At 44.3% G+C, this 23,470-nt stretch overlaps 1 protein-coding gene across 2 annotated transcripts in view; it reads right to left on the reverse strand.

Moving 5' to 3' along the window:
- Positions 1-23,470, reverse strand: part of ncana (neurocan a) — a 39,862-nt gene that overhangs the window by 5,449 nt on the left and 10,943 nt on the right. The window contains exons 4-17 of one of the 2 annotated variants that reach the window (XM_089008463.1): positions 18,093-18,296; positions 16,794-16,976; positions 16,039-16,213; positions 14,769-14,896; positions 13,615-13,899; positions 13,215-13,340; positions 12,217-12,297; positions 11,996-12,144; positions 11,535-11,712; positions 8,817-9,992; positions 3,894-4,004; positions 3,008-3,121; positions 1,421-1,472; positions 710-816 (exon numbers count right to left, since the gene is read on the reverse strand). In XM_089008463.1, the coding sequence (XP_088864589.1) occupies positions 710-816; positions 1,421-1,472; positions 3,008-3,121; positions 3,894-4,004; positions 8,817-9,992; positions 11,535-11,712; positions 11,996-12,144; positions 12,217-12,297; positions 13,215-13,340; positions 13,615-13,899; positions 14,769-14,896; positions 16,039-16,213; positions 16,794-16,976; positions 18,093-18,296 (3,069 nt within the window). The remainder of the gene's footprint in view (positions 1-709; positions 817-1,420; positions 1,473-3,007; positions 3,122-3,893; positions 4,005-8,816; positions 9,993-11,534; positions 11,713-11,995; positions 12,145-12,216; positions 12,298-13,214; positions 13,341-13,614; positions 13,900-14,768; positions 14,897-16,038; positions 16,214-16,793; positions 16,977-18,092; positions 18,297-23,470) is intronic. The other variant, XM_089008464.1, reaches the window with a different exon arrangement.

The following is a 23,470-nucleotide window of genomic DNA, read 5'->3' on the forward strand; positions in this document are numbered from 1 at the left end:
GAAACAGATTGAGGGGCCGAATTATTTTATGTTTATATGTTCCTGTTGTGTTTATTATTTTGCTTTGAGTTGACTATCATGTCAAGTGCATTGTTACAGATGGCGCTCTTGTAAAAGCTCCCCCCATCATGGCACCTCCTGTGCGGCTGCCTCTACAGCAGCTCTTAACCGTTTGTAAATCCCTTTCCGTTCTACTATTTTGTTTATTTATTTTATTTCTGTTATGCATAGAATAGTTTGTTTTTGTCTTTTCACCCAACCATTTCAATTTTGCTGCTGTACATTGCAAATTGCCCCATTGTGGGACTATTAAAGGCTTTCTGATTCTGAAATTAATTGGCCGATATTGCCTCCTTTTAAATTGTATAGATTTTGCTTAACATGTCAACAAATTACAACAGACAACAAAGATAAGACAGTCAAATATTGACGACCATCTCCTCCCACAAAGAAAATAATAATAATCAGACAATTTTGGCCAATTCTTCTCTCTGTTGTAAAGTTAAATAATATAGTGCCCTTAAGAGAACCATCTATTCTCCAATCCGCTGATGAGGATCACAGGTTATTATTTATTTTATTGTAATTCTTGCATTGGTCCTCATTAGATCATGTAGGAATCACAACACGCTTTGGACAGTGGGAGTAGTTCATTCGATAAAACTTGTTTCCGCATTTTCGGATTTGCGTTTAACAAACAGCAATTTACCGTTAATGAACTCTTGCTCATTGGTGGTAGCAACACTGCTCAGGTGGGCGCTGTGCTCTCTGCAGTCTTTCTCCGCGTCTTCCCACGTGTGTCTGTGGGTGAAGTACCTGAGAAAGGAAAAAAAAAAAAAAAAAAAAAACACCCACATAATTTGCTCTACCATCATCCACATTGATTCAAACTTCATCTGGTATCGATTAGGGGCTCAACATGAAAATGGAAAAAAGTGAGTAATTTCGAGTACAATTAATTATCAACCTAAAATCGGTTTATCAATGTGTGATGCTTATGTGGAACTGTCCCGGCTTGCAATTGAAGCGGATTTATGTGGGACAGGAGAAGTGAGACAATCTCTTTTCATCAATGGATGCTACAGCTTCGTGTTTGCTTTCAACATTTAGTTTGTCGCGGACGTGCACTTTTCACCATGACGTCCCTGATCCACTGGTGAAAAGGACGCTTTGATCCTCTTCTCTTTCACCTAGCACTGCTTCATACAATAACGAGGCTGCAGAAAGTCCCTTTCCGTTCCATTATTTTATTTATTTTACTTCTATTATGCATAGAATTTTATCTTTTCTCACACACACATACACACACACGCACGCACACACACATCCGCCCCCTTTCAATTTTGCTGCTGTAGATTGCAAATTTCGCCATTGTGGGACGATTAAAGGCTTTCTGATTGTGATTCTGATCATTTCTTACCTGTAGCAATGGCCGTGAAACTTCCTCCAGCCGTGCTCACAGCCATCTATGTCTGCAGGGGGACGGGAAAAAAAATTCTTATATCCTAATTGAAAGAGCAAGAGTAACATAGAAGGTAATGAAGGCAGTTGGCGGTTTGCAGCACGACATAAAGGACGCTTTTCACACAGCCTCTTCTCTCCCTGCATCTTTAATGTCCATAAATAACGCAGAGGATACAAAGACTGCTGCACCGATGACAGATTCATTAATACTCGTTACATGACACACACTCACATGGCGCACGGTTTTATCATCACGGGTGTGCTTTTGATTTGCGTCGCACGTCAATAGTTTCAATTGTTTGATTTTGTTTGCGTTGCTTGAAAGTCGTCTTGCTGTCGTTACGCATTGAGGTTCACGTTCCTTCCATGTCCTTGCTTTGCCTATTTTTTTAAGTTCCTCAGCTCCCAATCATATACATGCTAAGTATCAGAAATCGGGAGATTTCTGTACTCGTGACTCTGTGGTGCGTGTTAAAATAATGTGAGCATTACAAAAGTGTAAATTAGAAGTAAATAAAACACAAACCTCCTCTCATTGTTTATTTATACATTCAATTAGTGTGTGTGTGTGTGTGTGTGTGTGTGTGTGTGTGTGTGTGTATATATATATATATATATATATATATATATATATATATATAATTTTTTTCGCGTTTTCTTTTGTTTCACCTTACAAATGAACTGTCTGCATTGTTGATTTTTTTCGTTTGTCGATCGACTATTTACTAATTCCACATGTTGCGCAGTTTTGTTTTTGTTTCACAACATGTTTTTTTTCCACCATGGCTGAGCGAAATATGCACGCAACATATTGAACAAAATGCAAATGATACTCCACGATCGCTTGCTCTTATCCAAGAAAATTCAGTTTGCCAACCTGACTGAAATTGACATTCATATCTTCATTTTTTTTTTCTTTTGCAGGACGCTTTGGACTCTCACTGCTACTGTCCGCCATGTTTATTCGTCTGCTCTTCTCAAACGTATGAAATCACGTGCACTGCAAGATGAGCTATTCTCGATTCTCATTTTTCGAGCGCCGGCAGATAATGACGCCGATTGAGACTATTGGTAGGATGGTATTGTTATAAAATGATGAAAAACGAAAGCGGAAAAAAAACACATTTTGTGTAAACCGAGAGATTTGGCTCTCGAATCGTGAGGCGTGAGTATTGTGGTCAAAATCGTGAGTGTCCCGACCAAATCGTGAGACTTAACATGTATGCAATCAAGATCTTGACTTGACTTGAGTTCCCTGCATTTACGTGTATTTATTTTAGCATGTGCGGTGCTAATAATGAACTAAAAGACCTATTTGGACCATGTAAGTCGTAAAAAGTACAACCGTGTGAGTTTACAAATGTTGTGAGTAAAAGTCCTAAAAAAACTAAACATACAGATACAAAGAATTTGTATTTCATTTCTTCCCAGCAGTGTGCGGCACACTCGGTTAGCATCACCCAAACGTGTCAATGGCATTTTCGCCGTGACTTCTCAGAAGTCAGTTTGTCCTTTCGGGCCGGCTCAATGTTTCACCTCTCACCTTTCTCGCACGTGTCTCCTCCATAACTGGGCAGGCAAAGGCAGAGGAAAGAATCAATCTTGTCGATGCAAGTGCCTCCGTTCTCACATGGCTCCGACTGGCAGTCATCGACGTCTGTGAGGAGGAAGAAAGAAAGAGAGAGAGAGGGGTGGGAGGGAAATCCCATTAGGGCTCACATGAAAAGATGTTGGCGAGAAGAAAATGTGTCCATTTGTGTGACATTCAGCCACTGTCACAAAAAAAAAAAATTCTGCCATATGTTCTTGCTTCAAGGAGAGGCCGACATTGATGTTTGAGAGCATCGTATCATGACTTAAAAAGGAGGTGCGGAGGTTTAATCCCTTGTGGATATTTTTTTGTCCAGCCTATTGTCTCACACAGAGGTTCTCAATGTCTCAATGGAGATGCTCATTCCTCATACCCAGAGACAAATACAGCGTTGCCTTGAGATCCAAGTTGAATTCATTTTGAGACCAGGCTTGTAACTCGAATGTTAATTATTTTAAATCATTAGTCCCGTTGAAATGAAGGGAAATTGAATTATTCTGTCCTTGTCTCCTGCGAAAGTAACATACTATTAATATTGTACTTCTGGTACAAAACCATCAAAATGCTCTAATGTTTGTTTGATGATCAAGCTCCTTGTCAGAGATAGACAGTGGCACTTTGACCTCACATCTTCCTCGTTTGGCAGTCTGTCAGTCCAACGTTTGACCCACCTCACCCTTACCTGTTTTCTATCGAACCACGAGATGAGGAGCTCAAATCTTTAACCTGCTGTAACCTTCTGTTAGCGTGGACTGCTTCGACGCAACGTCAACTTTATCATGTTGAAGTGCATATGTGTATTAGTGTATACGTGCGTGTCTGTGGAAGCATCACTCACCAATCTCACAGTTCTCCCCCGCGTAGCCTTGTGGGCAGTAGCAGCTGTAGCCTGTTCCCTGAGGAAGGCACTTTCCTCCGTGCAGACATGGGTTTGTCACGCAGGGCTCGACTAAGAGAGACAATTCAACATGGGGAGGGCATATGAATCGAAACAAAGAATGCTAATCACAGTCACTGGGACAGATATAGGAGACTTTGTATCTGTGTTCAATAATTCCAACCAATATTGTTTTGTTGTTAACAACAACAAAAAAGGGCCACTGATAAAATAACCTTTCATACGTTACGTTACGATGCATGCATGGAAATTACGAAATGTATCCAGAGAGTCCAAATTAAATATGTGCTGCGCGATTTACGAGTCTATTATACAAGAATCTGATATTATCTTACTATTGGCAACAATAAACCATTTTCAGAAATGAGCAATTTAGCTGATGACCAACTGGGGTTCCCTTTAAGGGGCTACTGGACGAACAAAGGCAAAGAAAAAAAACCCATCTCATTTAAAGCTATTGTAGGGGAACTTCAAAATTTTTGTGCTGAGGTTCGTATATTCATTGACATGAGACAATCTTTAAAAACAAACACTATAACAATATGTACCTGTGACTCGAGACTAGTCTGCATTGACTTTTGTGCTAAAAATGGAGATACAAACGTTGTATGATGACTTCAACGTCACTCATTTACCCCTAAAACAAAAATATGTTTAATTTCATTTGAAGTTCAAATTTTATATCGAACCAAGGGTAATATAAACTTTGTCGCTAGCCTAATGCTAACATAATGTGAATCACCACAGACGGGCCAAAAGCTTTCGAGCCACAATGTTATAACAATTTAAGGAACATATATTATCATATTTGAAGGCAAATAGACAGGTAATACAACAATACTCACAGCCACATATTGTTTATCATATGTCAGGAATGGTGTATTTTACGGTTCACCGAGGATCTGAGTCAATGCTATTAGCAATTCATTATATATTATACTGCCCCCGTGTGGCCAAGAAGGACCGGCGTAATGTCCACTGAATTGAATGTAAAAAAGGTGTAGCAAAAACCTTTAATTTCTTCCCACAAAATGTTTTTCCTATTAGTTATTATTAATTCACTATTCGCAGTCCCACTGCAGATATTTTTAACGAACCAGCCCACAGCCATGTAATGCTAATTAGCAGCTGACCCAAAACCAACGGCTGCAGCACATTCGTATCCATTTCGCACACCGCCTCCTTTCACAAGGATCAGAAGGCAAAGCGCTTCAACCCCGGCATCCACTCACAGCCTCAGTTGCCATGGATACCATATGGAAAGCAAACCCCGGCTCGCTGCGCCGAGCGTAGTGGGCAGCGTGAGAACTTCACACATCAAACATCCCCCCCCTCCCCCCCGTTGAACGCCTCGGCCCCGCCATTCACGTGTGGTCTGTTTCCAAAAGTCCACATTTCCATATCAATTGACACAGAGCCACATGTTTCTCCCCTCAACCGCTCATTATGGCGACTTATTAGGGTCTTAGAAAAACACCACCCTTTCAGTGTGATGGCAAAGCTAGCTTCGGGGGTCTTTGTTCTGCCATCCCTGCCAATGTGTATGTGCAAGCTAAGGGTTTTTCTGTCGTTTGAGGCGTGCACATGCGCTGGGTGAAATTCAATAGGGAGGCTATAATGATTAGCAAGGCTAACAACTCGACAGATGAAACAGAGATCGTCCAAAAAACGTCATAAATGCATACAATAATGTCATTTTCTGGTCAAAAATGCAGGATACAACATTATCAAAGGCTCGAAACAAGCACATTGCAGTTAGAAAATATTTTTTTTTTAACCATTGTCAAAACCAGTGGCGGACCTTTAAGGCCTGCAAAGCCTTCTCTGCTGGCCTAAAAATATCTGAATCACGCACGGACTGATGTTAATTATATTTTGTTCATGAATTCTTATTAAATACTTCCAAACTGCACACAAATTAGCAAGCAACAACAATACATGTGATGTGTGTTAGCATATAAACTATGGAGGCTGCTTGTAGTAGACGTGCACATTCCACCATGACGTCCCTGATCCACTGCTGAAAAGGATGCTTTGATCCTCTCCTCTTTCATCTAGAACTCTTTCATGTCACAAAGAGGGTACATAAAATGCTGAAGAATGAATGACTCTCTGTGTCTTTGTGTTGTCATATTATTTGTTATTTAGTTGTCATATTATTTGTTATTTAGTTTTTTTTTTTACTTTGTTACTTCTGGGTTGAGTGAACGCTGGCGCATGTGGCTGCCGCAGCTCACCCGCAGAAGAATATCCTCTGACTGTAAAGTGTCCTTGAGAGTTTTGAAAGGCGCTTATCAATGAAATGTATTATTATTATTATTATTATTATTATTATTATTATTAAAGATTAGCTTGATTAACAACTCAGCAGATGACAGAGAGATCGCCTAAAAATGTCATAAATGCAAACAATAATGTCATTTTCAGGCCAAAAATGCAGGATACAACATTATCCAAGGCTCGAAACAAGCGCATTGCAGTTTGAAAAGAAAAAAATGCATTTTGAACCTTTGTCAAAACGAATCGCGGACCGTCAAGACCAGCAAAGCCTTCTCTGCTGGCCTAAAAATATTAGAATCACAGACTAATGTTAATTATATTTTGTCCATGAATTCTTATTAAATAATTCAAAATTGCATGCAAATTAGCAAGCAACGACAATACATGAGATGTGTGTTAGCATTTTAATTGCCACTCCACAGCGCTAAAATTAACGCATACAGAATCTTCACTCATGGCCTGAGGCAAAAATTGAGCTCCTTGTTCAGGATGATGTTGTTACAGCATTGTAGAAAGAGCACAGAAGCTGAGGATATGTTCCACAAGGGAAAAAAGCACTACATCAAAACAGGCCATCAGTGAAGGTTAAGGCATGCACCAACATAGACCAAACAGCGTGGCAAGCTAAGCTAGGAGCGGTTGCGTGGCAAAAATAAATCTTGCGCAATTGGCTGTTCGTTAAAGTGAGTGGTGTCGAAAAATCAATAGCGTACGTGTGGATGGAGCTGACAGAGTGAACCGTCCTCCGGTCCGCACAGGATCAGACACCATTGACACAAATGACGCGGCAAAGAAATTCACAAAGAACAAAAGACATCCCATAGATGTTCATTCACACATTTAGCACCCCTTTGTGTTCCGTGTAGATTTATTTTGTGCAAGATGCACGCTGAACATTACGTCATCCGGTAAAGTCATTTTTGAAACGTAAATGATTGATTGGATATCCTTGATGTCCAGCTCAAGGTGCAAGTACAGACACTCTCCGACCTACGAACATTCGAGTTACGAACAACGGTACAGATGAACATTTTTGCGAGTATGTCTAAAAATGTTCGGACAGCGGTTCTGTAAGTTAGCTTTTTTCTATTGCGTGCCTTTTTCCGGCCGTACTCGCTTTCGATTGGCTGAGTAGAGTATGTGGGCGGGGAGGATATCTTCCAGTAGACACTCCAGGAGGACGCGATGCATAACAAAAAGTAATGGCTGCTGGCACGTCATTCAGTAATGACGTGCCAGCAGCTTCAGTCATGGCTTACTGAAGACCCAAGGATATATGTCATCGTACTACAGTAGTTGTGAATTTATTTTACGTCTTAGAGCGTCTGTGTTTGACTGAAACATACATTCCATACAAAATATAGCACTGAAGCAACTTACGAACAAATTTACCTTACGAACGACCACTCGGAACGTATGTCATTCGTAAACTGGGGAGCGCCTGTATGTGCAATTTTCCCTCCCTCAATGGTCGCACACAGTGTGAATGAGTCCAAGGAACTGAAACTGGACTTGAAGGACATTGAATCAAATAAATATGCAAGTAGCGTCTCATAAATGCAACCCCATTGGAGAGCCAGAACAACGGCGACATGTTTATGCGTTTTGTTTGCCTTCATTATGACGCGACCTTGCGGTTGTTTTCTCCAACCCCCAAAATCAACAAACTGTTGAAGCGACAAGGAGCAAAAACGACAACAACCACAGCCACCGCTCGGTCTCAAGCTCATCCATCCACATCTCGAGTTGCCGTGGTTAAGAGATCAGCGTCTGTGTGTTTACGGCCCTCCGCCTGCGTGCCTCCAAGGGGCTCTTCTCTCAATCAATCAACCTTCATCCCGGAACACAAGCAACCCCAAGTATGTCACACACACCCCCCGCCTCCTTCACTCCCATGGTTCCTTGTCGATTCGATTTACAGCTATTCTCGCCTTTTACCGGCCAGTTGGCGGCTTGGTCTTGATCGCTGCAGATTTGCAGAGGAGCAAAGTAATCACCATCGAAATGTGGGGTATCAACAACACTCGTGAGGATTTCGAATGGCGGGTGATGGGATGTTTCTTGTGTGGGTGCTCATTATCAAGCAAAAAATAAGTGGAAAAGCAAGCCAAGAGCTGCACCGTGCTGCAGACTTAATCGGCAGATTGTCGACACTGACAGGAAGGTTAATCGTAATAATTTCAGACCCATATAACTTAGGAATTAACTTTTTCTTGTGTGTGCTTCTTTTTCTGCTTTATATGCATCAATGCATGTCAGTACAATGTTGTCAAAGTTGAAATTTCCATGAACATGAATATATATTTGGCAGCATGTCACCGTAGCATTCTTTTGTTATTATTTTGCATGTTTACCAAGATGAAGTAACTTCATTATTTCAACGCTAGACCCCGCTAATGTTCTTGTTTTTAGCATCTGTCCTGGGAAAACGTAGCTTGTTTACAACAATGTTTATTCAGGTGCATTGTCCCTGTTCAATACACCAAGCAATAAATAACACATAATCTTATAAAAAGGGCCACCACTGCAAGAGGAGATAATAATAACTAGGAGATGAAATGAAAGCAGGACATCAGTACTCACCAGCTGGGACCAGAGTGATGTTGCTGACATTGAACCTGCTCCCTTCCTCCTCCACATTGGCCAGTAGAAGGGACCCCGAACCCACAGTCTGGGACCAGACAGGCTCCTCCTCCTCCTCTGTTGGGGGATTCAGGGATACGTTGAGAACGGCCACACTCTCCACCGGAACCCAATCCAGCAGTTCTTCTGGGTTAGCAGAACTGTTCTGGTTTTCTGCGGGAGAGCCTTCTGATCCAAGAGTCTGAGGTGGAGACGATGGAGAGAGTGTCGGTACTGGCTGGGTGGTCCGGGCTGGGGATGGAGACGGGCGTGGAGTTGAGGTTGATGTTGAAAAGGATGAAAAAGAAGCAGAAGAAGAAGAAGCAAAAGAAGAAGCAAAAGCAGAAGAAGCAGAAGTAGTAGAAGCAGGACTAGGGGCAGAAGAAATAGAAGAAGCAGGACTAAGACCAGAAGAAGAAGTAGAAGAAGTAGGAGGAGGAGAACCAGAAGAAGAAGAAGATGGTGAAGATGAAGTAGAAGAAATGGGATCCAAGTCTGCTGGGACAGATGTGGACTGGGATTCGGTTGAAACGGTGAACAGAAGTCTAGACGTGGATAGGTCAACGATCTGAGATGTGGACATCACGGAAGGTTCGGTAGTGGTGGTTGGGTTGGTGGTTGTAGTCGTGGTGGTGGTCTGTCCTTTCCTGTGACCTCTTTCTCTAGACCTGGACCTTTCTCTGGGTTTACTGGTCCCGACTGGGCGTCGCGAGACTTGAATCTCTCCTTTGGCCTCTGCAGCAGTAATCTCTCCACTTCCTTCATCCTCTCCTCTAGCCTTGTCTTCTCCTCTGCTTCTCTCCTCACCGCGGTTCTTCTTGCCCCTGCCTCTTCCTCCTCTGGAACTGGCCCGGGATGTCATTGTGACCTCCCTCTTGTCACCGGTTGACTGCGTTGTGGTCTCAGTATCTACACGCAGCCATGTTTCCCCACGTGAAGAAGTCGTTTCAGGGACTGGGGTGGAGGTGGGGGACAGTTGTGTCTGTGGAGTCTCTTCACTCATAGTTGTCCTGGTAGTCAAGGAATTATTGGAGGCGGTGGAAGAAGGTGTCACATGAGTGGATAATTCTTCATTGGCTGGAGTCGTCTCGTCCTTTGAGGCTCCACTCAACAGGAAACTTCCCCAAGAAAATAAAGCTGCGGACAGTCATAGGGATCAAGAAGAAAAGAGGAATTTAAAAAAATGTTGGATACGAAGCACTCAGCATGTGTTTTATTGTGTTTACTGTTTTGACGTTTCATTGTTTGAACTCATGCATCCATTCTTAAGTGTCGTGGGTCATGCTGGAGCCTATCACAGCTGTCTTCAGCAACCTCTGCACTGTGAGGTTAACTCATTCACTGTCAGACGCGCAAAGATGTATCCACACCAGTGCCAGGGTCACTTGAATTCCAGGACCCACAGATTATTGAGTTTTAGGACTACATAAACATTCAGTACAGTATTAGAAACCTTAGATTGTCTTCTTTCATCGGAAAGAAAGAGTTAATTCCTAAATTATATGGGTCTGGGGTTATATGATTTTGAAATGAGGGTACCTGTCCAAAATACATTACAATACATACATATTGGTTTATATGCCGCTTAAACAACCGCTGATGGAGGAACAAAGCGCTAACACAGAAAGAAGGGAAATGCTGCCCTCTTGTAGAAATAATTTAAAAAAAAAACATTAACAGAGGTCATGGCCAGCGCTTCGTTGGCACTCAATCTGAAAAAAACAAAACCCAAACAAATTCGGGAATGGCGCTCAACGTCATATTTTCAATTCCCCAATAAATGTGAATGGCAATGAATGAGTTAAACGTCTGATTTGTACTTTATGTCCAGTACTTTGCATACAGCTCATTCAGGATCGACCAGTCAGCGAAAGAAGGCCGTTTCGAATGTTTGGGTGAAGCTCAAACTCTTTGAACTGAGAAAAACAAAGAAGCAAACAAAAGCCTCACAAATTACCCCAGAATCGAATGCAACATCTGCCTAAGCAATTTATTGGTAATCACTTTGCTCTGAAGACACTTAAACGTGCTCAGTCATCCAGAACCCCTGACATAATGAAAACAAGGACGAGGATGACACCAACGTGTTCTGTGACCTGCCATCTTGGAAGCGATGAGATGTTCTTTACACACAGTGTTGTGGAGAACACTTAACGATAGTCAGCCCTAATAGCCGTTGAGAGAAGGACCTTTATAGAAATAATGGTGCCGCGTGACAAGAACGGCACTTTAACAGCACCGATGGAGAAGATAATCAGCAAAATAAGTGTGGGTTTTGATTTATAAATTTTCTGCTTCTTAATAGGTTTCGCCGGCGCACATTTTTTAATAAATGACCTCAGGGTGCCTGTTGTGAGAAAATACAAAGGCAATTATGTTTTCTGTCGTGCATTGTACACAAACATTAGCTCAACTATGAATGATTACAGAATAATATATATATATAAACCATGCATGATTGACACCAATCATAAGGGCTTTTATTTATTTTTGCATAATCCAAGGTAATGGTGTTTACTCTGTTTTAAATTCTTAATGCCTGTTTTCTCTCTCATGTCTTTACGTCGATCACTTATTATGACATATTTCTTGATTCCACAAAGGTGTACGTAAATAAATAAATACATACAAAAATATACATACATAAAGGTGGACTCAATATCCAAGACAATATCCTACCTGGTGATGCGGTTGAGTCCATATTTCCTAGAACTTCTTCTCTCTCCTTTTTCTTCTTCTGCTTCTTCTTCACATCTTCTTCACCTTTGGGAGTTCCAGTCGTTTCCTCATTAGTACCGCTAGTCCCCACAAGGTAGTTCCAAGGCTTCCAGAGGGATTTGATAATCCCAGAGATGACCTGGAATTATTATTAAATTCGTAGATGAACCTCTGGTTCAAATTTATATAGCAATTCAAGTATTTTATCAAAGTTTCAAGAGTGGAAAGTTGAGGTTTTTTGTATGAATTTATTTTCAACATTCTATCTTCTTCATTTTGTTTGGGTTTCTCTTAACACTAGAGAGCCTATATAGCAGTACTAACCGAGTCTAATCTAATAGATCATGAATAATCTTCATTGTAGATCAACGAAATTGAATCAAATGTCGAACCTTAGAAAGCACCCAAAACAAAAAACCAACCTTCTTCTCAGCAGGGGTAGGAACAACAGGAGGACGGAGAAATTCGGGCGAGTCAGGCTCAAAAGGTTCTCCCCATTCGATGCTTCGACCTGGAAATATCTGAAGGCTTACGTAGGACTCTGTGGACTCTGAGGACCAGGGGTCTGAGGCTGGAAACACAGTTAGTTTTTACCCTTCTGGTTTGTGCTTCGAGTGAGAAAGATGTCATCGAGTGGATTTACAAGCATTGATGTTAAGAAGCGACTCCTCCTCCTCAAGGTCGACCAGTCCGGTCCAGTTAGACGGAGGATTGTCACGTTCATCTGTGGATCATATTGATGCAAAAGTAATCGCATTACGTACGTATGTAAAAGTACAGATATTTCAATAAATAAATAGGTAAAAGACAGTGGCAGGCCGTGGATTTCATCGCTAGGCCTTCAGTAGTGCTATGTCTGAATCAATCCAGACTGAACAAAAGTGTGGTGTGATTTACTACAAGTCCACTTGAGGGTACCATTAGCCAGGAAATTATTGTCTGACCTTTCTTAATGATTTCCATCTTTTATTGAAAACTCGTGTTTTAAATGGCTTGAACAGTAAATCTCCAACAAAATCCATTTCTTCTCCTTCAGTCATTGCGGGTCGACAAAACTGCTAGCTAATAAATCAACACAATATATTTGCTTATGCAGCTCGCTACCGAAACAGTGTGCTAGCTCTGGCCAGTATGCTCTTGTCATTAGCGGTTTGTGACCAGAGCAGTTTGCGCAAACTCTGACAATGCCTAGCGCTTTCAAGAAGGCGTTGGTACGTCTTTTCGGTTGCCAACTAGAAACTGATTGGTTAGAGCAACAGTTTGATCGACACAATTTATGCGATAGTGCCTGAAGAACTGATTGTGAAGGCTTACAGGTACATTTCTGACCCTGGTAACAAATGATGGCTGAAATGTGATTGGTTAAATGTTTAAATACGAAAACACACGTCTGGAAGCACCGCAACAGGGGAAAAGTAATGAAAGGAAGCTGAAAGACAATTTGGAATTATTTCATAAGAATTCAAGGACAAAATATAATTAACATCATTCCGTGATTCAGATATTTTTAAGCCAGCAGAGAAGGCTTTGCAGGCTTTGACGGTCCACCACTGGTCAAAGATTCCCTCATCATTAAGGCTTCATGGTTCACATTTCTCCATAATTTAGTAGTCGTTTTCAAAAGTGAAACAAATGTAAAACCTTTAGTTGTAATGGCTGGTGGGCTCTCTGTTCCTGAAGACGCACCACTCGAATCAGTGAGGTAGCTCCAGGGCTTCCACAGGGAAGTGTATATCTGAGAGATGGTGTCTGTGTTCTCCACTTTACCTACAGAAATACAAATTTGAGGGGGGGAGGGGCGGGGGTGCCAACTCACTGTAAGATTTTCAGCCGAGACGGAGGGCAGGATGTAAATGCTGCCATTGCTTGTGTCAATTTTTTTCCACAGCTGTGTAACGGTGTGAAGATGAAGCTCAGGATTAACTGTTGCCATAGCTACAACAGCGGCCGTGGCATGTTCTGGCACTATTATAACAGCTTTGAGGCTATTCCCGCTTTTACGCCTGCTCAAAGTGAAGACTTTTGGTCTGTCAAATGATACCTCTGTAGCAGTACGCATCATACAGCGCTGTGGCGTTGTCACTTGTCATGTTCAACGTGACAGTGTGGACTCCTGGCTTGTTCCCTCCGCAGTCCGGGCGAGAGAGGCTGACAGAGTAGTGGACGCTGCCGTCGGCGAGCCAACCTGGGGCACAGCTATGGAGGCCGGCCCTCCAGGCCAGATAAAGCTGCCCCATGGTGGCCAGCTGGCCCCCCAAGGACACACAGCGGTCTGAGGCTGAAGACAGCGACAACCTGCCAGGAACTGAAGCGTGAAACACCTCGCCTACAGGCGTGAAATAGAACGGGAAGACAGATAGATGCGAGGAGATCATTCGGACGTTCCCTTCAAAAGATTTGACAGGAAGAAAAACATGTTTCTTTTATTTTTTTATTTTTTATATCTCAACTGTCCCATTTAAAGTAGAAATAGCCGACTATTTTTAGTGGCACGTTGATTGAACGTGTGGAAGTAGCAGGAAGATGTGGATTGACTAAAAATAAATAATCAGGGTTTTTGAATGTCATCATCATTAATCAGATATGCTGCAAACGTTCAGACTTTTATATGAACAATAACTCATTCACTGCCAGATAATTGGTAAAAACGTGTCCACTCCAGTGCCAGGGTTTTTGTCAATTTCACTCAAATTGCAGGACCCACAGAATATTGAGTTTTAGGACTACATAAACATTCAATGCATCGTTAGAAACCTTAGACTCTTTTCTTTCATCATAAAAAAAGAGTTAATTCTTAGGTTATATTGGTCTGGAGTTATCTGAGCTTGAAATGGGGGCGGCTGTACAAAAGTCAAATGCTGCCTCCTCGTGGGAGGGAAAAACATTGCCAGAGGTCTGACCAGCGCTTTATTGGCACCCTCTCGCAAGAAAAAAAAAAAACAGAACAAATTTGGGAATGGAAATCCACGTCATGCTTTTCAATTCCCCAATAAATTCGGGAATGGCAGTGAATCATATTTTGTCTGCGACTGTGGCTCTCCTTTCTCACACACAAGGGTATTAAACCAAATGTAAAATAAACATTCATTAAAATGATCACTGGGTAAAGTTGTAGAGCTATAGTCAAAATAATCTACTATTGATAGAGTGTGCGTGTGTGTGTGTGTTGTGTGTTTGTGTGTGCGTGCGCACTACCATCCAGTTCTTTTGCGAAGCAGTACACGTCAAACAACTCTTTGGGATCCCTTTTCCCATAATTCCTCACTCCAGCAGAGTACTCCATATGCCCAGAGCAGTCCAGCTCAGTTGACTGGACAGAATAGCTGCATAAGTTAAAGAAACACAAAATCACATTTGCTATCCCATAATAGATCAAAGGAATCAGAAGATTGACTATAATGGAGTTGTAAGCATATTTTATATTGGGAACAAAACAAAAAAAAAAAAGATAACAGGACAACATCGCTTAACTCCACCTCTGATTTTTAGTTTCACGTACAGTGATCTCTCGCTACTTTGCGGTTCACTTATTGCGGTTTCAATGCATCGTGGATTTTTTTTTCAGGGAAAAAATCGATTAGTATGAAAAAAATGCAGAATGATTCAGAGGTATTCGTGTGTTTTGAAACATACATATCAAAATGGAATTGATATGAAAAATTGTAATTGAATATTCATTTAACTTTTCATTAGCTTTTTCCAAACAAAATTCTTCTTTTGTTGATTTGGATTGATTGGATTTACCTTTATTTGTCACACAGTGTGGAGAAATTTACATTTCACAGCAGCAAAGTTATGAAAGGAAGATAAAAGGAATGAAAGAAGTAGAAAAACAATTGTCGCCATTTTAGAAAAAAAATAACATTTAGAAAATCGCCATTTTAGAAAATTAGTGGTCTCATTCAGCCAATTACTCATGTCACTATAAAGTCCTTGAGAGTTTTGAAAGATGATTATAAATGAAATGTATTAATATCTATTTGCTATCTATTAGCTATCCAGCTGACTAGCTAGCTATCTATTAGCTATACACCACAGCTGTCTTGCTATCTATCTAGCTAGCAGCTATCTATTAGCTAGCTAGCTAGCTAGCATTACATCTATTTGAGTTACTTCCGGGTTGAGTGAACGCTGGCGCATGTGGCTGCCGCTGCTCACCGACTAAAAAAACTTATCCTGTAACTGTAAAATGACCTTGAGAGTTTTGAAAGGTGCTTATAAATGAAATGCATTATGAATATTATGACTAAAAACGACTTATTTGTACTTCATTGTACTACGTATATATTTGCTGTAACACAGCAATTTTGTACTCTGAAAATAAATGCTATACAAAATGAATAAATGGATGATTCATTTTTCGGCATCAGTGAATAACAAGTTATTTTTTCTGACAAAGAAAGGGTGAAGTTGTCTACGTAACGTGCATAGCAGCTAAGTGGCAAATCATTTCTCCTGGACTCACCGGACAGTCTGATCGTCCAGCCAGCCGGCTGCACAGCTGGCGAAGTCGTTGTAATACGCGGCCCACATCTGGCCCGACGTGGCCATCTGAGCCGAGTTCTCTTGGCAGGCTCGCCGGGCATCTGCGAAGGAGAGCGCGTAACGAGTGCTGGGAGCCTGGTAATGAAACACCACACCTGCAGAAACACACAAACGCACACACGGGTTAGTTTTTCTCTTATGCCGGAGCGAATCAACGGAATGATATTCCCTTGAACTACATGAATGTTCAGCAGGCATTTGACAGATCAGCATCCTAAAGGAATATCATTGTTATTCAGCCCAAGTCCCATCATTAAAAAAAAAAAAGATTACTCGGGTGGAAATTGAGACGAGAAAAAAAAATGGGCTGCTCAGCGCCCCGCAGACTATTAATCAAGTCAGTCATTGTGATGTGACTGCTTTGCTGAATTAATGTTATTAATGCTTAATTAGTCAGGGTGGCGAATGTATTCATCTGCTGTACTTATGTAAAAAAATGCAGTACTTGAAAACTGTAACGCTGCTGAAATGTAATTAAGAATCAAAGGAAAATTAATTTTTATTGTCAAATGTAATAAAAAGAAAAATGTTAAAAGATGCTATGTTACTCGCCAACCGCTGAAATCAAATCGCACGAATCCGAACAAAATTAGCAGAGAAAAAAAAACATCCCATCGAAGAAAACAAAAACCCTTGTTGTGTCATCACATGATTACCGCTCACGACTGAGCCTACCGTAGACCACCAGTGGCACGATGTCTCTCTCGTAGTTGTTGCCCATAACAACCTGACAGTGGTATGTGCCCGAGTCGTTGGTACGCAGACTGGAGATTTCCATGGTAGCGTTAAGGGGATCGGTGGCATATCCTGGCAGCCGCACACGGCCGCTGAAAGCCTTATTCACCTTGATGACGTCACCTTTGCTCGAGAGATATCAGACAAAGTCGGGGAGACCAAGAGCGAGACGTTGGGATCATGTTGATTATAAAAAAGGACAAAGCAAAATCCTTGAAAATCTTTTCCTCGTTCATATTCTTGAAAATGATAACGGTGAATCATATTAAGCCACAAATTGTTTTCATTTGATTTCTATTTTACAAAGTCCATGAATGAATGTGGAAAAAGTCAAGAACCCTGACCAAACCTTTTTTTAATGAACTAAAACAGGCACCCTTTGACCAAAAGGTGGCACAACAACAGTGAAATTAGAACTCACCCTATATCTGCAAAAGGGAAGCCAATTTTGTTTTTCTGCTAGTAATGCACGGTTGGCAGTATTTTGTTCATTTTTTTAAATAGACAGTTACACATTGTACATATTTTATCCATTCAGATTTTGTAGCGGTTGTTCTTGAAAGATTATGAAGATCAATAAAAGCTGTAGGGCTAATTTACAGCTCTGCTGTGTTCAGCGGAAAGGTCGGTGCTGTTGGACAGTCTGCGAGTGGATATATGGCTTGAGGAGCCCGCATTGAGAAGAAAGGAGCGTCAGCGCAGAGCGCCGATATGTATGTGGAACTGTCGCGGCTTTTTTTAATTGAATTGAAGCGGATTTACGTGGGACAGAAGATGTCAGACAATCTCTTTTCATCAATGGATGCTACAGCTTCCTGTTTGCTTTCGACATTTAGCTTGTAGCAGAGATGCACATTTCATGACATCCCTGATCCACTGGTGAAAAGGATGCTTTGATCCTCTCCTACTTCATCAAGAACTGCTTCATACAACAAAGACGGTGCAGACATGTTGTGTCACATTATTTGTTATTTACTTCTTTGTTGTTGTTTTGACTTCAAGATGGCGCCGCAAGATTGGCTGCCTTTACAGCAGGTCCTGTATTTTTTTTTACTTCTTTCTTTCCTCTTATGTTCATCCTTTCTTGCTGTGAAATGTAAATGTCTCCACTGTGAGACTAATAAAGGCTAATTCAATCCAATCAAAAAAAAAAAGGGTATCAAGAGGGGTGGCGCTTATCTCCGTCATTTACACTTCGGACATCTGAGAAATTTTGAGGTAAACTTTTTTTTGTATTACCTTGAGCTGACAGCACAACATGTTCCAGAGGAGAGTACTGTCCACCTGCAGGAAGTCTGACAAGAGTCCACAGGAGTCGGACAGTCTGAGCAGATGAGTCGTTTGGAAGAGTGAAGACGCATGGGAGCACGGCTTCACCTGCCAACGGTTGCTGTACGGTAGGATGAGTGACCTTCCTCATGTTAACTATGGAGGAGGATGCACCTGCACAGACGACGAGAGCAAATGCAATTGTTAGGCTCTGTGTCACGTCAAGAGGAATTCTGTATCCATTTTTGTCGGAGGACGTCAATACAGTCCTCTCTCGCTTTGTAGTAAGGGGAGAAATTGAAATGAGGGTCAACTCTGACATTAACACACTTTGTCTGCTGATCAGACATTGCAGATTCATTGTCAACGTTCAACTTTCTAGCAATCATCTTTTGTCATCACTATTGAGAAAGAACTCAATTCTCATGATGGAAATGCAACGTGCACGAGCACACTGACGTGGTCGTCATTTTATGCATGCCATTATATTCACATGAATGTCAACATGATTATTAAAGATCACCGCAGAGCGCAAAGCGGCGTGCTTCACGGCTCGACGCATTAAGAACAATGTCACCATGACAACAGACTCGCCTCAAAAGAAGTTACCAAACAAGCTTGGTGTGTCCAACAGAAACATTCCAACTCATATGTTTATTTTTGTTTAGTGAGAGCCATACTGAATGCCTCGTGAGATATGGCAACGATAAAGAAATGCGAGTAAATGCAAAACAGCGTGTGTATAAACACACAAATAAACAAAAGGCCTTTTGGAATAATCCAAACATCCCCAGAGGATATTTCCATCTGCATTTAGATTGGACATCTTTCACGCATCCCCCCAGGGATTATTTCGGTGAGCTCAAGAGAGCACCCACAGTCTGGCCCTCAAATCAGATGTAATCACAGAAGAACCATGCAGCCTGAGTGTAACACGTCTGAGTCGGAATGAGATCGGGAGCCTGGCTTACTGAGATGGAGCAGAAAGACCGGACAAAACGAGCTGGTGTAAATTGAATGATGGAAATGGAAGGAGGCTGACAAATGTACTCTCAGGCATGCAACTGACAGAAGGGCATTCTTAAAATAAGGCTAAAAGTAAAGGAAGTAGCACTAGAAGTGACTTAAAGGGACACTTTCTGTCTTTAGCAGACAGCTCTGCTTCACAACGGCTCTCTAAAAGATGGTGAGGAGGCTGTTTGGAGCCAAGAAGGCGCAATGGATGGCAGACGAAATGCTTTGCTGACGGATCTGACGCAGCAGTCTCTCTGCAATCAACCTAATCCTTAGTCCCTTGACAAATGGGCTCAAAGAAATAACCTTCGGAGTTTGTTTTTTGCTCATGCTGTGCGACCACAAATGCAAGTCGACAGCGGGGAGAAAGTCAGGCTATAATGCAGAAGGTGTGCAGAAATGTAACATAAGTTGGTTGGGAGGCGGCAGTTGTATGTGGCAGGTGATAACTGACTGTTTATGTGTGCATGGAGATGATATTCCTAAGAAAAAATAGGCAAGGCATAGAAAGCACAGATTGTTCAAAAACTTGAACCTTGTACCAACGAGCGGTGAAGTTATTGATAAAGAATAGACAGAAAAGCAGTTATCATATTTAACATCATATTTTATAATTAAGTTTCATGCTTAGAAGGCCCACAGGGGAAGCACAGAAAATATGGGGTCAATCTGAGGTGAACAGACACAGCCTGTCAAACTGTAGGAGATCTGGCCTTGGACTAATTTACGACTTGATCAACTCCTTTACAGGAAGAGGTCATTAGCCAGGTTACAAATCCATCAGTTCATGGAAAGGACAACCAATTAATATGGCTACGTTCTGTTGTTTTATAGTTGTTGGTACATGGGACGTCCAGGGTCGTGGTATTCAAATCAAGAAGACTATGTTTTACTAATGTGTCACTTAAAGGACAACCGACTGTCACATCTCGTCGCCGTCCTGGGCGCGCCCCGCCCCTCCTGTCACCTCCTCCGCTGCTCCCGGGAGACGGCCCCTCCCATCATCACGCACCTGGGTCCCCACAGCTGACTGTCATTCCCTTGATTGTGCCTTCTGACTATATCTACCGATCGCGCCATTCTGGCGCCGTCGGAGTATTCTGAAAGCCATCCTGGACTTCCGTGCCGTCAGATCAGCTGTCACCGATCTCCCTCACTCACCTCATCCTGCTGTCCTTTTTTATGCGTGCCTCAGTAAAGACTTTTGTATACGAGTATCTGTCTCGCCGTGTATTTCGGATCCACACCCCCCGCTTTCCTTTCGTCACTCGAGCCCAGCCCTCGAGCCTCAAGTGACGTGACATAATACTCCGACCAACCATGGATCCCGCCGGCGAAGACAGATATCTCGCCGCCCTCACCGAGCAAGCGGAGCGTTCAAGCCAGCTGGCCCGAGCCATCGCGGAAATCAGCCAAATTACCACCAGGCTGGCTCAACGCTTCGAGGCGGCTGAGGCACGCATTTCCGCTCTCACGATCAAGTCTTCCCCGCCCGTGAGTAGGCACGCTCCTCAATTTCCCCTTCCCTCCCGCTACGCAGGCGAGACCGGGCGTTGCGCTCAGTTTTTAATGCAGTGCACGCTCGTGTTTGAGCAACATCCATACGCCTGCGTTAGCGATGAGGCGAAGGTAGCCTTCATCACCAGCCTGCTCACGGGAGAAGCCGAGACGTGGGTGCTGGCCATCCGAGAATCCCGACCGGAGCTGCGCACCTCGTATCCGGACTTCGTCGCCGAGTTACGCCGGGTTTTCCATCACCCGGTGACGGAGTCCGAAGCGGAGGGGAGATTACTGGACTGCGTCCAAGGGGCCCGTTCAGCCGCGGAATACTCCGTCGACTTCCGCATCCGGGCCGCTGGCAGCGGCTACGGCGACCGAGCGTTGAGGGGGGTGTTTCGTCGCGGATTGAACACCGACCTCAAGGACGAGTTGGCTACCCGCGACGCGGGCACCACCTTCGACGACCTGGTCGCCATCGTCATCGGCCTGGATCACCGCCTTCGGGAGCGACAGAGGGAGCAGCGCGGCCGACGGCCCAGACAGCCACGCAGCCGGTCCAGATCTCCCACACCCGGCAGCGAGCGTGTGCGGCGCCTGGAGGAATCCCCCGAACCCATGATCGTAGGGGGGGGGAACGACCACACCACCCCCAGGGCGCGTCGCACCCAAGGCCCCCAGGCGAAGACCTCAGGTCCACGCAAGTCCCCGGCAAGACGGCGACCACAGCGACCTCTGGAGGTCAAATCCACTACCCCCGTTACGCGGTTGGAGCTGGACAGCGAATTAATCGGCCCGTCCAGCTCCCAAACCGTGCGGGCCCTAGTGGACTCTGGGGCCGACGGGTGCATCATTGACCCCCAGCTGGCGGACTCGTTGGGCTGCCAGCTGATCAATCTCCACCCCCCTAAGGAGATGGTCGACCTGGACGGCAGACTGTTGGCCCGAGTCACCCACCTCACGGCCCCGCTCAAACTCCGGGTGGCGGGGAACCACGTCGAGCACCGCCAATTTTTAGTTATGCCCTCCCGGAATGCGCCGTTGGTATTGGGTCTCCCCTGGCTCAATACCCACGACCCGTCAATCTCCTGGGAGGGCCCCACCATTCAGGGCTGGAGCCCCTACTGCTACGCCAACTGCCTACGGTCGGCTACGGCAGGGCGAGACGCCTCCCGCGGTGGACCGCCGGAGGCCATCTGCCTCAAGGGCGTGCCACACTGCTACCACGACCTGCGGGAGGTGTTCAGCAAGGACAACGCCCAATCCCTGCCGCCCCACCGACCGTATGACTGTGCTATTGACTTGCAGCCAGGGGCTCCATTACCGGACTCCAGACTTTTCCACATCTCACAACCGGAACGGGAAGCCCTGAGCACTTACATAGACTCCTCCCTCGCGGCGGGACTCATTAGGCCGTCTCGGTCTCCGCTGGGCGCAGGGTTCTTCTTTATTGACAAGAAGGACGGAACCCTGCGTCCATGTGTCGATTATCGGAGTCTGAACGACATCACCATCCGTAACAAATACCCCCTCCCCCTCATGGACTCAGCCTTCACGCCCCTTCAGTCCGCAACCATTTTTTCTAAATTAGACCTCCGCAGTGCGTACCACTTGGTCCGCATCCGGGAGGGGGACGAATGGAAAACTGCATTTAAAACACCATTAGGACATTTTGAATATCTGGTGATGCCGTTCGGACTCACGAACGCTCCCGCCGTATTCCAAAATCTGATCAACGATGTGCTCAGGGACTTCCTCAATGTTTTTGTTTTCGTTTATCTGGATGACATTCTTATTTTCTCTCGTTCTGCAGAGGAGCACCGGCAACACGTCCGACGGGTCCTGGCGCGGCTCCTGCAAAACCGGCTCTACGTGAAGGCAGAGAAGTGCGAGTTCCATGTCCGCTCTCTGTCCTTCCTAGGGTTTGTCGTGGAGCGGGGGCAGCTCAGGGCCGACCCTACTAAGACTAAAGCGGTGGTGGAATGGCCGATCCCAAAGACGCGCAAACAGCTTCAGCGGTTTTTGGGGTTTGCCAACTTCTACCGCCGCTTCATCCGCGGGTATAGTCAGAAGGCACTCCCCCTCACTAACCTCACGTCCTCTAAGATCCCCTTCAGGTGGACGCCCGACGCAGAGGGGGCATTCAACCGCCTCCGTCTTGCCTTCACTAACCCCCCAGTTCTGCGTCATCCCGACCCGGATCTCCCGTTCACGGTCGAGGTTGACGCATCCGAATCCGGAGTAGGGGCCGTCCTATCCCAGCGCTCTCCCATGGACCAGAAGCTACGCCCATGCGCCTTCTTCTCCCGCCGGCTCAGCCCCGCCGAGGCCAACTATGACGTCGGCAACCGGGAACTGCTGGCGGTCGTCCTGGCCCTTCAGGAATGGAGACACTGGCTTGAGGGAGCGAAACACCCCTTCACCGTCTTCACGGACCATAAAAACCTGGCGGCCATCCGGTCGGCCAAGAGACTAAACTCAAGACAGGCCCGATGGTCACTCTTCCTCACCCGGTTTAACTTTTCTCTCACCTACTGCCCAGGGTCACAGAACACCAAGCCCGATGCCCTATCCCGCATCCATGAGCCGGCAGAAAGGGAGGAGACCACCACCAACATCCTGCCGGCCCAACGCATCCTGGGTGCCCTGAGGTGGGAGGTTGAGAGAAAAGTACAGCAAGCCCAGGGGACGACCCCCATCCCCAGGGGCTGTCCCAAGGATCGCCTGTTCGTCCCCCCCCCTCTTCGCACGGAGGTGCTCGTCTGGGGGCACACCTCCAAGATAGCTTGTCACCCGGGGGTCAACAGGACGATCCAACTCATCGCCCAACGGTTCTG

The sequence above is a fragment of the Hippocampus bargibanti genome, linkage group LG11 (assembly GCF_051943395.1).
Source record: "Hippocampus bargibanti isolate YZ-2025 linkage group LG11, ASM5194339v1, whole genome shotgun sequence".
Lineage (NCBI taxonomy): Eukaryota > Metazoa > Chordata > Actinopteri > Syngnathiformes > Syngnathidae > Hippocampus > Hippocampus bargibanti.